General features: G+C 38.0%; 2 protein-coding genes across 2 annotated transcripts in view; both read right to left on the minus strand.

The window, feature by feature from the left end:
* Positions 1 to 366: 366 nt before the first annotated feature.
* On the minus strand, positions 367 to 8,893 carry LOC123518337 (methionyl-tRNA formyltransferase, mitochondrial-like). The gene is made up of 5 exons (XM_045279100.1): positions 8,381 to 8,893; positions 5,091 to 5,285; positions 4,778 to 4,900; positions 2,567 to 2,745; positions 367 to 2,359 (listed from the first exon to the last, which is right to left on the minus strand). The coding sequence occupies exons 1-5, from the start codon at positions 8,596 to 8,598 to the stop codon at positions 1,821 to 1,823; spliced, it is 1,254 nt and encodes a 417-aa protein (XP_045135035.1). The 5' UTR covers positions 8,599 to 8,893; the 3' UTR covers positions 367 to 1,820.
* A 3,739-nt stretch (positions 8,894 to 12,632) lies between these two features.
* Positions 12,633 to 22,311, minus strand: part of LOC123518338 (venom allergen 5-like) — a 10,824-nt gene continuing 1,145 nt past the window's right edge. Inside the window, exons 2-7 of the mRNA XM_045279101.1 lie at positions 18,550 to 18,758; positions 16,537 to 16,745; positions 15,330 to 15,431; positions 14,799 to 14,918; positions 14,510 to 14,620; positions 12,633 to 14,350 (exon numbers count right to left, since the gene is read on the minus strand). Of these exons, the coding sequence (XP_045135036.1) occupies positions 14,141 to 14,350; positions 14,510 to 14,620; positions 14,799 to 14,918; positions 15,330 to 15,431; positions 16,537 to 16,745; positions 18,550 to 18,757 (960 nt within the window). The 5' untranslated portion in view covers position 18,758 and the 3' untranslated portion in view covers positions 12,633 to 14,140. The remainder of the gene's footprint in view (positions 14,351 to 14,509; positions 14,621 to 14,798; positions 14,919 to 15,329; positions 15,432 to 16,536; positions 16,746 to 18,549; positions 18,759 to 22,311) is intronic.

The following is a 22,311-nucleotide window of genomic DNA, read 5'->3' on the forward strand; positions in this document are numbered from 1 at the left end:
AGGGTGGCCATGGACCACCAAGTGCATGCTTGGCGATTTGAATTCAAATTTGGCAGCCGCACAGCGAACCATGCATCTCTTCCGTGAGAGTCCCATTCAGCCATTTTATTTGTGCAACCCTCTGTTCTTCTAGCGTGGGAACGAATTCTGGTGAACATGGCCTCTACCAGCGGAACAGGTGGTACTGGTAGGGGTAAGGACAATGGGTGGTGGTGGCAAGGACGAAAGTAGGCGAGGGAAACGGGTGGAAAAAACGGAAGTTACAGCCTTTATATCATGTCTTATTAGCTTTATTTATTGTTTATTAGTCTGTTTTGTACTTGTTTTCTAATATGTGAAGGCAAAAGATTTTATTTCAGCTTAAAATATGGTACTTTAGGGGTCAAAAGAGAGACTTTGGCAATGACCAAAAACTGATTGAGGTATTTTTTAGGCAATTTATATGGTATAAAGAACTTGTGCTTGGCGAAATTCGCATTTGGCGGTAGTTTCACCAGACTAATAAATTCACCAAGCGCAGGGGCTTACTGTATTCATACAAGATGTGCACCTTTCATTGTTTTTTTACATTACCAGTAGCACTACATAATCTGTGAAGACTCCTGGTGTCAAGTTAATCTTGGCATTCCAAAATCTCATTCTGGCTTTCATCTCTTGATGAAACCATCCATGTGCATATTGAGCTGCTAAACTAACTCCACACACTTGTGTTAATCTAACCCTTGCTCTATTCTGTTTTAAAAAAACATGCACTGGCATTGTGTCCTTGTTTCTAAACAAGATGCCATCTACTCCATAAATCCAACACATCTAATCTTTCCATCATCCTTTGCCTTCTTAAGGTCCACAACATCTTTTACCATTCCTTAACTTCTTCACTCAGAGGAACAGAAAACAGCTCCTGGCACTGTATCTAATCTGGGAGGTGATGTCTCAGAGGCAACTCTCTCTCTCTCTCTCTCTCTCTCTCTCTCTCTCTCTCTCTCTCTCTCTCTCTCTCTCTCTCTCTCTCTCTCTCTCTCTCTCTCTCTCTCTCTCTCTCTCTCTCTCTCTCTCTCTCTCTCCTACAGAAATAAGAATGACAATAGATAGTAAGTTTTTCATTCATGGTACATACATCATGAAGTAAACCAACACAAATTTTAAAGAAAAAGTATTATAATTTGCTTGCTCTTGGCCATTTTCAACAGATGTTCATTTTTATGGTAAATTAATATTCCATAAAATAAAATTATTGCCAGCAGGGCACATCAGTACTTATCTCAGTCTGAACAAATCATACATCTTTGTAATAATGATGAAAGTCAAATAATCCATTATATCACATCTGACCTACATTTTGAAAGGTCTACTGTATCTGGGGGAAAAAATGACATCATCTTAGCCTAATATAGCCATGAAATGGTATGCACATCCTCAGATATGTTATGAGCACTCTTTTGACACAAAATATGTTCTTGTGTTGAAGGGGTTAATGTTTCCTGTCTTATTTACATTTCATCTAGTGTTGCCATCAGTATCTCATTTAAAATTATGACACCTGGATACACTGTGTAAGCTTGTCCCTCTATAACTATAGGAATCATCACAGTTATATTTTTGTATTTGAAATGGAACAATAATGAATATTAGTATTCTCTGGCAACTTAGCTTGCTTTTATACTGGTTAACATATGTGAAGCATTCATTTTGCCAATATACTTCGAAAAACCCGATATTCAAGACTTTACATTTTGTCTGTTTGAAGCCTTTTCTACATTCAAATGCCTTAATACTTTGTATATCTCACATTGTTCTCACTTTACAGAATGGTATATGTATTAGGTGAATCTGTGTAAATCTTTAGAAACTTTGCTCATGAAACCATTGTAGAAGTCCTGGGCAGTCATGAGTTTGCGTCCTTTCAACATTACGTGTTGAAATGTAACCCAGCCATCTCTGCAGTGAACCCTAATTTCCTTAGCTTTCCTGTTATACATCACACTTCCTGGAATTGTTCTTTCAACATTTTTTTGGCTACAATTGTCAATATTATCACTAAGATGAGCCTTAGTACTGTTTTTCATCACAAATTGATTTTTTGTTGCAGAATCATTTCTACAATAATTGTGTACATCTTTTATAAATTCACTTTCTCTATTTTCACTTTCACTTCCACATCCATTAATTTGCATCTTGTCATCTATCTTGTTATTGGACCATTTCTTCTGCATCACCATACTCCTTAGTCTGATAGGTGTCCCCTGCCAAAGAGACCACAATGGTGTGTAGTCATCCAAAGCACGATAATGAGCCTGAACATCACTGCAGGACCACTTGACCCACCATACCCTTGATGCTGCTTCATTAACCTTAGGAGCTGAAAGAAAATTTTATTTAATGCCCAGTTTATGGTAAGCAAAGTACATCTTGCTATTCAATCACGTTTAAACTTATTTAAAAGTAAGACCACATTATCTAGAAGCATATCCTTCAAAATAATATTTTGATTTTATCCCTTAAAATTCCAGTTTACTCATGTTTGTGACAATTGCTCAAATCAAACCAGCATATCTTGTGTACTTGCCTCTTGTAATGCCTTCAGTTGACTGAGGGCTAGCTTCCCTGAGGTGTTGTGGAAGATTAGGAAGAATAGACAATAGCTCCTGAGCTCCCACCTCTGCCAATTGTGCTGTCAATGCTCTGCTTTTGATGTTCCATTCTACTGGTACCACTACTTTGCATATCACATGTCCAACATCAAACCTAATGTCAACAAGCATACATTAGTTTGTATTGAATTCAAACACGATTACTGAAGTGGATATGATAAAGATGTATAGGTTACGAAAAGTATTCTAATTAGGATAGGTGGATGATGTAAAATAAAACATGGAAGAATAATATCTGGTGATCAAGTAGAAATGACTAAATGGAAAACTTTTTAAAACATGGCTTTCTCTTAAACTATAGAGAATAGTCAGCTCAAGCTGGGTTACAACAGTATTACCATAAACAGAGACAACCCTCTCGAAGCAATACCTCCACAACATAGTAATGAAGTTTCAATCACAGAAAACATCCATCCACAATAATGGATTGTCCTTGTAGAACTGTCACTACTTTTAATTAGATATTTGATAAGGTATCCAAATGAAATTTACATGTTTTGTAATAGAAAAAAAAAAAAAATTTAGACTACAACATATATAAAGTGGAACCTCAGTTACCAAACAGCTCCCTTTTCAAACAAATCAGTTGCTGAACAAAATTTTGACCTCAAAACTGCCTCAGTTATCATACCATAACTTGGTTGGTGAACAATCCACGAGAAATAGATTATTTCATTCCTGGACCCCATGGCTACATTTGAAGGAGACTTGGCACGCACCCTGCACTCCTTGCAGCATGTATCCTCTATAAAGTGGTTTTGTGCATCTCCCAGCTGGAATAAAGAAAGGATCATCATCACTATAGTAATGGCATCTAACTGACAGAAAGATGGCATATGCTGATATTGATGACATTTATCATGCATCAGTATCTGTCCTGGAATAAGTGAAACACCTTTGTGCTATGATCAGCTGTAATGATTTCATTAGCAAGCATTTCAGCCCAAATAAACATCTTGCAGAATCTCATGATTCCTGAGAGGTCACCATATACCACCTTGCTGTCAGTTAGACACCGTTACTATAGCAGTGACGGTCCTTTGTTTACTGCAGCTGAGAAGCACACAAGTGTTAGATAGGAGATACATGCTGCAGGAAGTGTGGGGTGCATGATGAGTCATTCTCTCAAATGCAGCCCTGGGGTCCAGGAACAAGTTAATCTATTTTACATTGATTCCTATAGTGAAAATGGTTTTAGTTTTATAACAATTCAGTTCTCGAACAGCCTTCAGGAACAAATTAACCCTTTCCTGGCTGAGGATCTATATACAGACGTTTCAAAAATGGGACTTTTCGTCGGATAATCTATATATAGATGCTTGTTCTTATTTTGCTGCACTAAGTTGTAACGTGGTCTATATATAGATGATTCCTTACACGTAACAAAATTCATAAAATAAATAATTATTTAGCATCTCAAATACCCAAACACTGGTGAACATAGCTTCTCAAGGCCGGTTACCACTTATGCTTTGTTGATAGTGGATGTGTGGTGCACATAAACTAATACTGGAAATTTTTGCATTTTTTACACATTTTTTTATTATTAGCCTATCATGTCAAAGAGAAAGAACTGTACCACATGCCAGCAACATTGTCTAAAAATGAATAGGTACAAAAGTACATAAGTTAAAAATATGAAGAAAAGTGGAAGTAGAGTACATCCAGGTCACAAGTCCTAGATGTGAGTAACTAAAACATTCATACAAATATATTGCCATATATTAGCACCAATCAAACACAAACACTTACATATAGTTTCAGTTGTTTGTTCAGTATAGTGGCAGAGTCTATATATAAACATCACTTGCTCAGTTTTGTGGCAGTCTATAGTATATAGATTCAATTGTTTGTTCAGTTTTGCAGCAGAGTCTGTCTATATAGATGTCAGTCTGGAGTACCGAATTGCTGGGAAACTATATATAGACATATGGATGAAAATTGGCAGTCTGTATATAGACAATCTTTTTATTTGGTAGTTCACTCATCTGCCCTGTCACCAGGAAGGGGTTATGTTTAAAAATTGAGGTTTCTCTGTACTACCATTTGGTCACTAAGCTTTTACTTCATGCAACAGAATTCAGATTCTTTCTTTTAAAAAAGGGTAAAGGATTTCAAAACTTAACCTGAAGGGTGCAATCCTCATCAAGGTGATCCCAGTCTGTTGGTCTTGGTTTAGCAGAGCATGGATGACTGGTGCTGCCCCCCTCCACCGTGGTAACAGGGACCCATGTACATTTACAATTCCCCTGTTCATAATTACAGGTTTAGAAAAAAGAAGAAACAATTCTCTAACAAACTTTTATTCATTCAAAAAGGTGTCTTCATGGCCTAGATAACAGGTGGTTATGATCAAGAGATTTTTTAAAAATCATGAAATGCTCATGTTAACCAAAGTAAAATTTAATTCAAGACTTAAAAGAATCTCACCTTACTTACATAGGAAAGGCATTGATGACTGATGCAGGAATAAGGTGTCCAAAAGATGCCACAATACCAACATCATATACTCCTTGGGGTACAGTCACTGGCCAGTCAGTTATCTGAAGTCCTTCCTTTTGACAAAAATGTCGTACAACTGTCAGGGACTTCTTCAGGGGCACTGATACAACATCTAATCTTTTTATCAATCCTCTGCAAGATTAAAGATAAAAATTAATGAAATTTAACAATGGTGCTGAATCCATAGCTCAACATCACTTGAACATTTTTACAACTTTTTGTATTGAAGCATTTGAAGCAGTTACAGTACTTTATTTCAGCATAGTCTGTCTATTTCTTTTTATTACTAACATAAAACTTCACGATGATGCTGAATTTATAGCTCAACCTCACATGAACATTTCTATATCTTTAACAATGAAGTGCAGTAACCCCCACAGAAGTCAGACCAATTTTGGCAAAGATCATTCTGAGTTATACAAAGGTTTTTTTTTTTTTACTTTTGCATGCCTGTTACAACTAAGAGTTAAAATGGTCTCTGTTATGCATTATGTAAATAGGTGTGTGGAGGAAGTGCAATATGGAGAAGGCATGGCAGAAGTAATGGGAGTAACAATCAAGACAGAGGAATTTGAAAAAAAGGAGAACCAGTTACATATGTGCCATTTACGACATACATGGAGAACAGAGGAAATGCAAGTGTTTAAATAATATGATATGAAGAGACGGAAAAATACTATTAGTAGGAGACTTCAACTGTAAAAGAGTAAACTAGAGAGAGATGGAAGTAATGGGTAATGTTGGATTGTGGAGTGAGGAGATGTTACAGTTAACAATGGTGAATACACTCGATCAGTGGGTGGAAAAATCAACACGGTACAAAGGGGAAGAAAAACCATCATTGCTTGACTTAATATTCACAAAGAAGCCAGAGCACCCTCCCAGTATACAATACCAGAGTCCAATGGGAAGAAGTGACCATGTAACATTAGTATTGGAAATGCAGGAAGAGGATGTGATAAGATACAAAGAGGACTACAAAAAAGAGAGATTAAATTATGCAAGAGGAAATTTTGAAAAGTTAAGAAAGTATTTTGGTGGCATAGAATGGAGGAACATTATGAACAGAAAAACAGTACAGGGGAAATATGAATTATTCCTACAGAAATATAACAAAGGAGAAGAAATACGTACCTATTTATAGAGTAAAGAAAAGTATACCAGCTTTAGGAAAAGGAAGTAGTAGACACACCTACCGAAACAATAATTTACTCCCAGCGAGATGTAATAGCAATAGTTCAGGGGGTGCTGTAAACCTTCCATTAAAGCTAGTTGTGATCTCGCTGAATGTTTCCCTTTGTGTCTCACAAATCTAGGGGGCAGTCACAGCCTGCCCTCCAGATACAATTCTCTTTCTTCACACAAAACTACATGCACCTATCACACACACACACACACACACAACACACACACACACACGTTCCATTTGAAATCTGTTTAGGTGCTAAATTTTAAATAACATTTTATATTTTTAAATATTTTAGATTATTTTAGGCATTAAGTTTTTAGGTCTTGTATCAATAAAATATTATATAGTACTGTAATAGACTATGGTATTTGTGTAGGTACATTGTTGTTCCTACTTACTACAGCACAAAATGTTGGAGGAAGAGGCATCTCTCTGAGCCAGGAGTCCTATCTGGCTTCCTTGAGGCCCTTGCCTATGAAATATTCACATCACCCTTGAACATATTCCTTTTGGGAGGAATTGCTTTAGTTTCTTTTATTCCAACATTTGAAGCAGAATTCTAGGTAGTTGGACACTTAGCATTAGAGTTTTATAAGTGAATATTCGTCTGTTACAGTAGTGAAATAGGTGAGTAGGGAAAAAAAAAGTAAAAACTGACAGCTTGTTTATTTTGAAATGCTTGAAGTTGGTGTTGCTTTCAATCTGTTTGAATTATTTTATTTATTTTACTGTAGATTAAACTTAATTTACTATTCAGTGCTTAGTGACTCAGGGCAACACTGGGCCAAGCTAAGTAGCAGTTTAGTGGGGGTCGACTTATCTCCAATCGTATAACATTTTGGGATCAAATTATAAATCGACTTGAAGGCCAAAATGTACAGTACTGTTAAGTTAGCTTTTGTGTTAGATTAACTTAGATTAAGTCTATTTTGGTTTGGTTAGTCAGGGAAACCAAAGTATAAATCAAATTTTGCATTTTCTTAAAAAATCTAAGGTGACAAAATCATTTGGTAAAACAGTCCCACTTGTATTATCCGGACTGGTGCCTGCACCATTTAGTCCGGAAAAACAAGGGTTGAGTGTATATGTATATACATATATATGCTTATATGATTAATGATTACCAGAAGTCATTGTTAGTAACTTATGACACAACTAAATGTTGTGCTAGTATACTCACTGTACTTATTTTAATATATATATATATATATATATATATATATATATATATATATATATATATATATATATATATATATAATTCTATTTTATCTATTATTTACTTTTTATTTTTATTTACTTTATTTATTTTTATTTTATTATAATTATTTTATTTTTATTTTGCACACATGGCTGGCTGTTATGGACTCAAATTGATGCTTTGGAAAATGAACACATCATACCAGAAACAGTTAGATTACATAGATTAGGATAGGTTAGATTATATTTGAGAATAGGTTATGTTACATTGTTTATTTATTTTGTTTGTGGACCAAACTGTAACTGGCCAAATTTCGTATTTCATAAAAGAAAAAAATATCTAAGAAGACATATGGTCATATTTGGCAAACAAAGAACCTGTTGTAAATTTTTTACCGAAACTTGTTAATAAGGCATGTCCGTTGTTCATGGCGTAATGAGCTCCATGTTCTTCATCTTGATCTTGCTGCTAGCAAACCCACCTAAATAAACCTTACGACGCTTCTAAAGTTTAATGCTAGCTGAAAAATCAATATCAAGAAGATGGTCAATATTACGAGAACAACAACAGAACGGCGCTCTATCTACCAACATTTTTTTCCCAGAAGCTGATCCATATTGCATATTATTCTGCAACCTTGAATTTATTTGACATGTAAGTATTAACCTCGGGAGAAAGGCTAAGCATATCTCCATATTCCCCATATACTTCCCCACACTCAAAAATATGTTCTCCAACCAGTTTACCAACCCTTGTCGGATGGAAGTCAAGATGCAGTCCTTTTAGACACAATCATAAAAACTTTACGTGTTTTGGAAACAGTACCAAGACACCCACCCTTTCATCAGCTCCATGTGCAGTACCTCCAAGCTCTTAAGAGAGAAGTCATCAGTCCCAAAGAACATTACTTTCCATGGGGGTGGCTTCTGGTTCAAGGTGATACATTTAGCTAAGTTGAACTCTGAGCAAAATTTCCTTGCAACAGTAGCAAGTGGCAGGCTCCAACTGGCTTGGAATTGCCGTTTTGAAAATGACTGAAGAATGGACCAACCCATCCTCACTCGGTGGTAGTGCTATGTCATCCGAACACATCCAAATTGTTATACTGTAAAGTTGTTGTGATAATAAAACGTCAACAGTTCACGCATGCCGGTTTGTTGACGTGGTGTTCGGAAGCTTACAGCACATCGGCTATTTATACATCTTTTTATCTATATATTTTCCTTGTATTCTTCAAATCCTAAAATATATTGTATTTCAAATATAATGGTGAATATTCAGCTGAAGTTAACAGTGTTTAAGTACTTGTATTCTTGTTATGTATACTATCTATTTATATATTTTTGATACTTTAACCTTAATTTGCCCAGGGGGTGGGTAGCAAGCATGGTACAATAACTCTCGTTATTGTACCATGGTAGCAAGGTCCATCCTCCTTTGTTGTATTTCGTTGTTAATAAACAATAAATGTATCAATCAATCAATCAATATTTTTCTTCCCATGAAATATTACCCATACATATTTTTATTATTGTTTTGGTAGAATAACTACAATACTCTGAGGAAAAATTTGTTTAGAAAAAGTCTCTCTCTCTCTCTCTCTCTCTCTCTCTCTCTCTCTCTCTCTCTCTCTCTCGTATACTTTTTTGCAAAAAGAAGTCATCTCTCTCTCTCTCTCTCTCTCTCTCTCTCTCTCTCTCTCTCTCTCTCTCTCTCTCTCTCTTTCATGCACTTGTGGGAGAATTTGATATACCCATGGTACAATAACTCGTTATTGTACCATGGGTATGCCAACATGACAATTAATTTGTACAATTTAAAAGACATCTCTGGGTCCAAATTTGGCCAAGGGGGTGGCGCAACTTCTTAATGGCCTATGAACGGAAATATGTAATTGCTTAAGGCGGGTTCACACGTGCCAATTTCCGATTGAAATTTTACGTAGGTAAACGTTCCGACTAATCCTTCTAGTCGGAAAGTGTCACACGTAGCACCTGGAAAGTATTGACTTGGCGACTTGGCGGGAAGTGAATGTAAACAAACAGCTACCCGCCAATATGTCTTGAATAATCTTTCTCCAGTGACGATGCTGAAGCTATGGTTGCCCTTCTTTTAGCGTGCCGGAAGAGTCAACAGAAAAGAAAATGCTTGCCTGTGGATATGTCTCTGGCTAAGTAGAAGGAAAGAAAGGAGTGTCTACTACATTTCTTGTAAGAAAATTGTTAATCTTAAGAGGACTATGCACAATAATTGCGATCAAATTAAACACTGACAAGTCTTCTATCCTCACCTTCAACAACACCCTGCATTGAGGGAAACCGTTCTTGTAGAGTGGTAGCTATTTCGCCGAACGACGATTTGTGCAAGCTTTTTTTTTTTCTTCTTCTTCTTTCTTTCTTTCTTTCTTTCTTTTACTATATAATTCATTTCTGGGGTCTCAGATGTGTTCTTTTTCCCTCACCAAGTTTAACAATTTCTCTACAGCGACACCACATTTTCAGAGCTAACTTCGTGACGTCACAACGTAAATAAAGTCGCAAATCGACTGAACAAGACTAAGACAAAAGTTCTGGTCTTGTTTTGCAACTGGTTTCTCTAGTTGCTAGGCACCGATATTCTGTCGGAAATTTTACCGACTTGTAATGTCAGTCGCAAAATGGCACGAGGGAGCCCACTTTTACAACGTGTGGTTCTACAGGCTTCTTTTCCAGGCAGACATGCTGTGCAAATATTATGCGTCGATGTGCATCCAAGTCGTAATCACTGAACGTATGTGATTTTTTTCAGCAAGCTTTGCCGTGATGTAAAGGTCTACAAGACACCCCTTATGATATATCATGTCAATTGCAATCACATCACCTGCTGATAACTTTGCAAGAAGCTTAATTTATGTCACTAGTCTTCAAAGCAGCTTCCCGCATGTGAATTAACCTGCTATGTAGAAAGAAACTTTACATAGATTTTCGATTTTGCCACAGTCAAAAATACAGCTCTCTTGTGGAGGAGCCACAAGAGAACTGGACAAAGACATAAGGGTAGAGTATAAAAAAATATAAGAATATATATTTGTTGTATTTCATTATTATTAATGCAACAATGAATGTATCAATCAATCATATCTGATCGGCAATATTGCTTCCATCAAGGTCGCTCTACTGGTGATCTGGCTTTCCTTACTGAGTCTTGGTCGTTCTGTTTTAGAGATTTTGGTGAAACTTTTGATAGAGTCTGGGTCAAAGCTTTGATTTTCAAAATACCGTATACTTTTCTATCCTTCTCTGCAACTTTATCTCGAGCTTTCTCTCTGACCGTTTTATGGCTTCTTTGCATAGTAGACGGCCGCTGTTCTAAATCTATCAACAGATGGCATTTCTCAGGGGTCTGTCATGTCTCCACTCTTCTTATTATTCATCAATAATCTTCTAAACCAAAATTCTTGTCCTATCCATTCCTACACTGACAATAGCGCCCTACACTTTTCTACATCTTTTCTGAGACGACCAACCCTTCAGGAAGTTAATAGATCCCACAGGGACGCCACATAACGTTTGACTGATCTCTCTAAGACAGAGGTGGGCAAACTTTTCAGTGCTGAGGTCACATTAAAAAAATCACGATCTTATAGGGCCGCATACTTTATTAACCCAGAATTATAAATTTTTTAAATACAAAATTAAAGTCTTCTAAAGAAAAAACAACTCTCACACGCTTGTGCACACTTGCCGGAAGAAAATGATATGCTTATGCTATTTGGCGTTGTTTATTAACTTGCTCTTTCAAATTTACTAATATTTGTCGGCCCACACGAATTCCTTTGGCGGGCCACATGCGGCCTGCGAGCCGTAGTTTGCCCACACCTGCTCAAAGATTTCTGATTGGGGCAGAGAAGAACTTAATATAGTATTCAATACTTCGAAAACTCAATTCCTCTATCCATCAACTCGACACCACCATCCAAACAACTGTCCCCTCTTCTTCTTTGACACTCAACCGTCTCCCCTCTTCTATATTGAATATCCTTGGTCTGTCCTCTATTTATAATCTAAACTGAAAACTTCACATTTCATCTCTTCCTAAAACAGTTTCTATGAAGTGTGGCGTTCTGAGGCGTCGCTGCCAGCTTTTCTCAAAGCTAACTGCTAACTTTGTACAAGGACCTTATCCACCCATGTATGGAGTACTCTTCGCATGTATGGGGTATAATGTTATTTGATAGGGTAGAATCAAAAGCTTTTCGTCTCTTCAGTTCTTTTCTTCTAACTGACTGTCTTCAGCCTTTCTCACCGCTGGAGTGTTGTATCTCTTACTATCTTCTATCGCTATTTTCATGCCAACTGCTCATCTGATCTTGCTAATTGTGTCTCCTTTCCTCCCGCGGCCTCGCTGCACAAGATTTTCTTTTTCCTCTCACCCATAATCTGTCCAGCTCTCTAATGTAAGAGTTAACCAATACTATCAGTCATTCACACCTTTCTCTGGTAAACTCTGAAACTCCCTACCTGCTTCTGTATTTCCAACTTCTTATGACTTGACTTCATTTAGATTAAGAGGGAGGTTTCAAGACATTTATTCCTTTTTTTTTTGGGGGGGGGGGAGAGACAGGCTAACACTCTCGAACCTGCAATGGAGCTGGTAACTGAGTGGGTCTTTTTTTTTATTTAACTTTTCATTACCCTTGGCTAGTTTTCCCTTCTCACATAAAAAAAAAAAAAAATCTCATAAAGACCACTAAAAGTGGTCTTCTGCATTTTTAATGAAATTTCCCAGAACTGTTAAAAGGAATTTTGAGGTGACTTTTTCTGCATTTTGATATCCCACCCAAAAGTTCTACTTTACTGACAAGTTCTCCAAGTTTGCTGAGCCAAGGGTAAGATTTTGTCATATGATAGAGAACAATGATTCGCCTTATTTAACATTATAATTTTTTTTTTCGACTACACATATTAAAGATCTCTCTTTAGAATATGCTGACGGTAAATTAATGAAAAACTAAGTTCTGAGAATGTGCAGTAAGATTTCTTGCAGATAAGATGCAATATAGTCCTATACATGTCATTATGCATTGGGGGTTTGAAATTGAGTTACATAATTTATATTGTGACATTTTATTTTTGCATACTTGGGTAACATTGTCATATAAAGTTGCAGTATAGTTTGAGATTGCAACAAGAAGTGATGTGAGATTCACTATAGAACCATTCTCCTGATATAGAACAGTGGTTCCCAAAGTTTTCTTGAGCGAGTACAGTCTCGTACAGTTTCCGTGTACCACCTAGTTCCAGAAAAAAGCTCAATTCCAGCAAATATTAATTTGTTCACAAATAGAACTAACAACAAGGAACACAACTCAGTTCAATGCAAGGGATGCATTTCTTCTCCACCAGCTGATCGATGCCAGATTATCTTGCGACTGAAATTTTACGTCGGTAGAGTTTCCGACTCAAAATCGGTGTCTTGCTACTGGAGAAACCAGTCGCAAAACAAGACCAACCAGTTGGTGTTGTTAATCGATTTGTGACTTTATTTACGTCGTGATGTCACGGAGTAAGCTTAGAAAATGTGGTCTCCAGGTATAGAGAAGACGTTAGAGTTAGTGAGGGAAAAAGAACACATCTGGGATCCCTGAAATTCCAGTTTGAAAAAAAAATTCCAGTTTAAAAAAAAAAAGCTTGCGCAAATCGTCGTTCGACGAAATAGTTACTACTCTACAAGAACCTTTTTCCTCAATGCAGGGTGTTGTTGGAGGTGAGGATTGATCGCAATTATTGTGCATAGTCCTCTTAAGATTAACAATTTTCTTACAAGAAATGTAGTAGACACTCCTTTCTTTCCCTGTACTTAGCCAGAGACATATCCACAGGCATTTTCTTTTCTGTTGACTCTTCCGGTACGCCCAAAAAAAAAAAAAAACCACAGCTTCAGCATCGTCACTGGAGGAAGACATTTTGGCGGGTAATTGTTTGTTTACATTCACTTCCTGCCAAGTCGCTAACTAGTCGATGCTTTCCAGTCGCTACGTGTGATACTTTTCGACTAGAAGGAATGAGTCGGAAAGTCAGCCTACGTAAAATTTTAGTCGCAGACTGGCATGTGTGAAATCGCCTTAAGGCAATAATAATTTTTCTGAGAAATGAGTTCATTTAATTAAATATCGCGTATGATTCCGAAAGTGCTTAAGTACCATCTGGAGGGCCTTCGCGTACCACAGTTTGGGAACCACTGATTGGGAGTGGAAGACTGTGTCGCTGACAGATAGTCACGCTTAGTCAATAATTGGGGTGTTCACTATGGTCTGATAAAACTACTACCAGTTTTACCACCTAACTGACTTTTTTACACATAAAAGATAGTCAGCTGGAAAAAAATTCTTTACGTTATTTGTATCATGAAACCAACTAATAAAATATTAGGAAGGTTTTTAGTTATCACCGTTAAGCATAGAGTAAGAAATATGGCAAAATGAGTTAAATACCATGCACATTCCCTTGGGTTTCTGATGTAAGAATGAATTTTTTTCCCTCTCTATATGACATTATTCTATCTATTTAAATCATACAATTAATACATTGATATATAAATCCTGGAACACATGACCCGCTAGATGCAGAGAGCAGTATACTCCGTTGACACATTCTCAGGACACTTGGTAGCGGTTGGCCCTTGCTCATAGAAAGGCAAATTCAAATAGTTGCCAGCAGGTCCGTAGTTGCACACATAGGTTATACTAAAAGGATAATAGAATCCTTTCCTCTCTGTCTCATAGTAAACGATGCCACAGCCAATCTCTTTGGTGTTTCCCCAGATAAGCTGTGGGTGAAAAGAGTATAAGATATTGGAAGTAATTACTCTACTGCAGGAGGGGCTATATACAGGTGAAAGTATATAAAAAAATTGATCTGGCTTTTCATGATAGTGTTTTATTATGATAAGTATGATCTAATGAAGGTGAAGGATGACATCGTGTACCTGAGTGTAGTGGCCAATCTTCTTGGTACTGTGGGGTCTGAAAGCAGCAGCTATATCAGCATCTACGTCCACAACTTCATCATACCAGTTTTTTATCGCTGTCTCCCAGTCCTGAGAAATTAAGAGAGCGAGGATAATACTTGTAAGTGAATTCGATAAAGTACATTACCATAAGGTAAATCTAAAATTGATACAAGGAAATGAGAAGAGTTCGTACCTTTTCAAATGGATCGAAATTGAAATGGGCTCATGTGAAGCACTTTACACTCATTAGGATATCATTACTTACCGATCCATTGTCGTAAGTTCCCCAGTGATAGTTGATGTTTTGGCCAGTAAGGTACGTGCGAGAGAGCAACCTTCGCTTCTTTTCCTCGTCATGTCCTGAAGGGCACTGTGATGCCCATGCCTGCAACACATACCATAATACAGGGTGCGGCAGAAATACCTCTCACATTTTAAAGCTTGTATAATGTACTTTTGAAGACGGTTACAGGAATGGGAGTGTCATTAGAGAGTAACCGGACTGGGAGTGTGCTACATGTGGACGAGTACAGAGGGTAACAGGAATGGGAGTGAGTTAAGGACCAGTGAAGAGATTTGACAGGACTGAGTACTATTGAGCTAGTGTTATTGAACAGTGGGGTACGTAGGGTGCAGATAGTTTCCGTGAGCAAAGATTGAAAACAAACATGAATACCTGGATTTGTTAATGGTTACTAAATTTCAAAACATGCAGTTATCTTCCCAAAGCATGATTATTGTTACTTTCATAATGCATATGTTAAGATACATGCAAGGTAGATGAGTGAGTAATTACCTGCGCCACCTCGGCGAGCTCTTCGTTCCATACTAGCTGGTACATGTTGGCGGCGGGTGGCTGCGGACCTGGATCTCCTCGGCTTTCGTTCCCTATTGCTACCTACAAAAGGAACACATGATGTATACAGTTTGATAGCAGAAAAAAAAAATTAAAGTCTCGTTTAGAATGTTTTGAAAAGCCACAGAGGTTATAAAAATACGAGAAAAAAAAGGATGCTACAAGATTCTAATATGTGGCAGCCCCAGCATGAATATAAATAATACATTCCTGTTCCCACCCATCATTCTCATTCATGAATTTTTTCCAATTTTTTAAATTCCTTAATAACTCGACATAAATAACCTGATTGCAGAGTTTTTTCCATTCACTTACCCTTTATTTGATAACAAATTCCTTCTTGTATATCTTTATCAACCAGAATATTATTTCTTGTCCTACTGTAATTACAACTACGTAGGATTTTGTTTTTATGACACCAATCGTTATATCCCTCATGAGTGTTTTATTCATCTGTTTTTCTTTCAATGATGCTTCATGATGCATTGGAATCCCACCATTTGTAAGTCTCGCTAATAGTACAGCTTGCGACTCGTCCTTTTTTTCACGTAAAGTTTAACCTCGTAACATTGTCCCGCAATCCGTACATTTTATTATTCACCACGCTACACATTCGCTTCGGGTGATTCTCCTGCTAGTTTCCGTACGCAAGGCATCATCCTCGCAAGCTCCATTAAAGTTTGGCATTCTATTGGCATCCTTTGTTATTTCTATTGAAATCTGTAGTGTTAGGAGACGGACACAAATTTGTACACAAGAAAACTTCCCACTTATAACTCTCTCTCTCTCTCTCTCTCTCTCTCTCTCTCTCTCTCTCTCTCTCTCTCTCTATTCTGTAATGCAGTAAAATTATCTATAGATATAACAGATATTTTATCAAAGGAAATATTAAACCAATACGACTAAGTTTGGAAGTCAGTGTGGAAGTAAGATATGAGAAGAACTAATCTAATAAACGGTCACCAGAATTATGCAAGTACCTAGCTTGGATGCCTTGTTAAATCTATTACTGTTTGTTCAGAGTAATCGAGAAAGACTATGAAGAGTTCAAGAATACTGACTATACTTGCATGTTGTTGATAAGTTGATTATTAAATGATGTAGTAATGGTAATGCATGTTGGGTTAAACGTGAGTGTGCAACTTACGTGGGATCTTAGTTCGTTGTGCAGCTCAAGAATAAACTCTTTCTCCTCTTCAGAAATACCCGTTTTGATAACATTGCAATCGTCATTAGGTGGTAGCAACATGGTGTGGTTTTGGTGATGCTTTTCATAATCTTTATTTTTTTCCTCATCTTCCATATTCTCTTCACCCTTAGGAACTATTGTTGTCCCTTCACCTTCAGGTTTCATTTCTGTGGAGATTTACAGAACATAAATTGATCACATACTTCGGTTCACATTACAGATCTTCCCTATTATAGTGTCTGCCATTGCATTAGTCGGGAGCAGGTGGCTAACTAATGCAATGGCGCAATTCAGTTAAACTCCTGTAATACTGTCCAGCCCGAGCTGAGGTGCATAATTAACGTATGTTTCTGGTATGTGAGAGGAGACAGAGGGAGTATAGGGAAGGAGAACCCACCACCTATCAGTTACCTTCCAGCCAATGGTCAGGCTTTCTTCCTCCTCTTTAGGGATTTTGGTGAAAGTTTTACTGTTGCCTTAGACATATCGAAAGTAATTGATAGACTGGCACAAAATTTTTATTTCCTAACTACCAATCTACAGCTTCCACATTTATTTGTGTTTCCTCTCAGACCGATCTATTGCTACTGTAGTAGATATATATAATCCCTGTTTTATTCATATTAATAGTGGTGTTACCTCAGGATTCTCTCCTGTCACTCACTCTCCTCTTATTATTCATCAAAGATTTAAGGCAAACTTCTTCTGTCCACTCATTCCATATGTAAGAGGGGGAAACTGTCCAAGGACAACAAAAAACGATAAAACAAAAAGGCCCAGTAACATACCAATCACCGAACAGAGTCAAGAGATTTAGCCAAATGATTAGAATAAATGTCTTGAACCCTGTCTCTTAAACGAGTTCATAAGCAGTGATGTAGTGAGGGATAAATTGACATGGGGCGAAACCTGAAAATGCCACCACCGAAAGTAATAAAAATGTGAGATTAGGTATAATACACTTGTTTACGTATTATGTATACATATATCATATTATACATACATGAACTTTAAATCAATATTTTGCGTGCCCTCAATTTTGCAAAGTCGAAAGTAACAGTTTGAACATCAATGTTCTCAGTAGCCTCGCTTGTGCCACCCCCTGAAAATGCGCCGCCTGGGGCATTCACTACGCCACTGTTCATAGGTAAAAAGTAATGCAGAAGCAGGCAGGGAGTTCCATGGTTTACCAGAGAAAGGGATGAATGATTGTGAGTACTGGTTAACTATTGCATTAGAGAGGTGAATAGAGTGGGGGTGGGAGAAAGAAGAAAGTCTTGGACAGCGATGCCGCAGGAGTAGGGGAGGCATGAAGTTAACAAAATCAGAAGAACAATTGGTATGAAAGTAGCAGTAGAAGACAGCATGAGATGCAACATTGTGACCATGAGAAAGAAGCTATAAATAAGAGTCAATTCCTTATGCTGGTGATACCATTCTGCACTTTTTAATTAGCATCATCTTCTATACTAAACATACTTGGTCTATCCTTTACTTATAATCTATACTGAAAACTTTACATCTCATCGCTAGCATATGTGAAGTTAGGTGTTCTAAGTCCTCTCTGTTAGTTTTTCTCATTCTCCAAATGCTAACTCTACAGGGGCCTTATCTGATCATGTATGGAGTATATCTATCATATGTGTGTATGTGGTGTGGTGATGGGAGGGTTCTAATCTTACTGTTCTTTTAGACAGGTAAAAATAAAAAAAAAACTTTTCATCTTATAAATTCCTCTCCTCTAATTGACGGTTTTCAGGAACTTTCTCGTTACCACAGTGTTGCATCTTTTGTCATACTGACTACTTTTTCTGATCTTGCTAATTGCAAGCCACCATTCCTTATGTGGCTTATCTACGCAATATTTTTTATTTTTGTTTTACCTCATTAATGCGTTTACTAATATTGAATTTCACAGTCCATCCATCTGCAGGGGGTCCTGTCACAATGGTCCTACCTAGACAATCTTACCTATACTTTCCTCGAGGGCATCTTGTGTACGATTTTTGCAGTTGCTTCCATTGACTAGCTTTCCTAATAAAGTTTCGAGAAGTTCGAATTGTTTGTGGATTTCTTCCGCTTTGAGAAGTCCGACCAGTTCCGGCCGAATACTGAAGCCCTCACAGGCTCCTCCCAGTGCTGCCACCATCACCACTGTTGCTATCCACGTACGACTCATCCTGTAGTTTTTGGATAAAAGCAAGAAGAGTCAGACAAAAAATGAAAGGATTGAGTATTTTGTTGATATGCAAAATCTAAATTCATAGTTCCTCAAAACTAAGAGAGAGAGAGAGAGAGAGAGAGAGAGAGAGAGAGAGAGAGAGAGAGAGAGAGAGAGAGAGAGAGAGAGAGAGCAGTACCAGTAATAGACAAATATTTTTTTATCTTCATATGATTTCAAGCAGGTGAGATTAATTCCGGATGATCTCCATTTCATTACCATAAGTATGTGGTTAATAAACGCAGTAAAAATGAATGACAAAAACTAGAGTTCGTATTTGAAGCTATTTAGAGCTACTTTAATCTATGTCGCCTTTCTTAATAATTATTATTCAGCCTCATTATTTTAACTTCATTATGTGTACATTCACTTGCCAGGGTATTAAAAGTAGTGTGGATCCTATACGGCCAGGAGCACTTAGTGGATCTGCAGGAGACATGGTTGCATGGGGGTGAGGTGTGGTGTTAATGATTGGATGGATGAGTGAATGGTTCAACTAATTGTTAATTACTGGTTGAGGAAGGCTGGGATGTTAGTAAGAATGTAAGAGGCGAAGAGGAAGCAATGTTCAGGTGGAGAAGCAGTCAGTGGAGAGAAGCGAGAGAGGGCGGAACTCTGTTCCATTGAAGGCTGGATGGTCATTTAGTTTTCTGGTAATGGAGATGGTGTGATGAGACTGTTTTTTCTATTTTTTCCTTGGAGGTACCACTGTCTGCTGGCTCTTCCCCTCGTGTCTGGTCAGTGTGTGTGTGCTAGAATCTAATACTACATGGTGCAAATTTTAAGATTGCCAGGGCCCCGGTCGACTGTCTCATGTTGACTTGCATGCTTACACTACTGGCTATTCTGACAGAGGTGAGTGTGCATGGTGTTGGCGAATTGAATTTTTCTATTCGCATTGTTTAACTGCATGAGGTTACCCTCAAGGACCACATATACCAGTGGTTCCCAACCTAGGGGTAAATTATCCCAGTGGGGTAATGACCCCATATTTTTGGGGTAATGGATGTTTGGCATGGGATGAGGCAATCAGTTTACATTTTCATATAATTTCAATGAAGATTTCTATTAATTTTTTCTGCTTTCTATGTATGAACTAAAATTACTTCTTTTCGTATTATAGATTTGCATTATTGTGTTGCATAGTTTCTATTTTGTCTGTTTTTGAAGTATGAAATACAGTTACTTTTTTTCCTATATTACGAGTATTTGTTCATTGGGGTAATGGGTGATTGTGAAATTGTATTTTTGGGTAATCGCTGCGAAAAGGTTGGGAAACACTGACATATACCCTGATTATGTCTCCTTTTGGGTGTTGAGTGAGGACGAGACCACAGAGCTGTGACGTGGACGTCCATATGGTGGGCTGTCGTGGTTCTGGCATAAAAGCCTCAGCAGGTATATTCACTTGGTGGACACCCAGGAAACTCGCATCACTGCTCTCAGGTACAGTAATGGGAGTCTTTCATGCTCCTTCTAAACATGTACCTCCCGTTGACTGCTGGGAACAGGAATAAGCAGCAGATATATGTACCTGGGTAAGCTGGCATCGCTCAATGACGATTCCCCAGAGCGACACATTTGCAATGCTGGGAACTTTAATGCCAAGCCCAGCAGTGATTTGTTTAGGGATCTGGAGGATGTGCTCAGGGAGTTGTGCATGATTGTTGCGGACGTGGCTGTCATACCTCCTGCGACCATCACGCACGTCAGTAGCGGGTGCCTCACACATTTCTGGTTGGATCATGTGATGCTGTCACTGGACTGTATGAAATGATGACAGGCTGTGGCGTGCACTTATATAGCGTCTCATCTGAACACTTTCCTCTTTTGACTAGATTAAACTTGGTAGAAATTCCTGCACTTCAGCCAGTTAGGCCAATGAATAATATTAAGATCAAATGGACCTTCCACAATGCTAGGAAAAGAAAGGAATATGGTCAGATGTTGGCGAACAAGTTGTGGGCTGCTTCACTAGATCCTGTATGTGTTTGTTGTTGCAGGGGGCCATTCTCGAGGCCCAAGCATCTGGAGTACATTCAGTATCTCCATCGCACCCTGTGTCAGTTTATGCTAGAGGCGGGGCGGGCTGTGTTTGGTAGCATGAGGAAGACATGGTGGCAGGTGCCTAATTGGAGATAGTTTATGCAGGACGTGCACCATGCGGCCAGGAAGGCTTTTCTGGACTGGCATGCTTGTGGTAGCACAGGCCAATGACTGCTAGCTATATGGCATGAGGCAGGAAAGAGCTAGGTTCTAGCTGGCTCTCCTGTGATGTTGGGCTCACGAGCATGCATAGCCTCAGAGCCCAATCCCTCATGGGTAAACTGGCTCCTAGGGACAGTTCCAACTTTTGGAAGGAACTTAAGTCTGTGGATCAGTGTGGTGACTCTCTGCCCCTTCGCATAGAATAAGCTGTCGGGGAGGAGATTGCAAGTATGTGGGGGGGAGGCATTTCGAAGCTACCCTTAACTACCTGCAGGATGGGGAGACGGAGGCTGCAGTACGTAGGGCACTTTAAAGTTTCACGCTGCAAGGCTTTGTCCCCGTCTCTTATGCGAAGTGTTATATAGGCATGGATGGCTTCACCACTCCTACATGTGTGGTTGAATGTGTTTATAAATGCCTGTATCCTGCACCAATTTATTCCATACCAGATGCTTGCCGTCATCATAGTTCCTTTGTTGAAGGACAGGCATAAGCTTGGATCCTACTGGGTGTGGTAGCTATAGACCGATAGTGATAACAACATCGCTATCGAAAATCATTGAAAGAGATCTCCTACATCAGCTGCAGGACTTCCTGCTTACTACTGTTTCACAGTTTACCGGTAGTTATAAGAAGGGCCACAGCACTGAGGTGTATGTGTATACTATCAAGCACATAGTAGACTACTACACCATCAAGGGATCGCCAGTATACCTGTGTTTCCTTGACGCCAGCAAGGCCTTTGACAGGGTGAACTACTGGAAGCTGTTCACCAAACTACATGCCCAGGTGCCACCAGCTCACTTGGTGAACCTACTCGTCCTGTGGTATATGAAACAGGAGTTCAGGGTGAGATGGGGCAGCTCTCTATCAACCAACTTCACTTCAGCCAATGGTATTAGTCAGGAAAGTATTTTGTCACCACATTTATTTAGCATATACATGGATGACCTAAGTGGTTCCCTGGTAGAGTCTGGTGTTGGCTGTCATTTTTACGATCGAGGTCATTATTATTATTATTATTATTATTATTATTATTATTATTATTACTATTATTATTATTATTATTATTATTATTTTCATTATTATTACTATTATTATTATCATAACTATTATTATTATTATTATTATTATTATTATTATTATTATTATTATTATCATTATTATTATTATTATTATTGCTATTGTTATCACTATTATCATTATTATTATTATTATTATTAATCAGTACTACTACTACTGTTACTACTACAACTACTACTACTACTACTACTGCTACTAATAATAATATTATTGTTCTTATT

Source organism: Portunus trituberculatus, chromosome 43 (assembly GCF_017591435.1).
Source record: "Portunus trituberculatus isolate SZX2019 chromosome 43, ASM1759143v1, whole genome shotgun sequence".
In the NCBI taxonomy this organism is placed as follows: Eukaryota; Metazoa; Arthropoda; class Malacostraca; order Decapoda; family Portunidae; genus Portunus; species Portunus trituberculatus.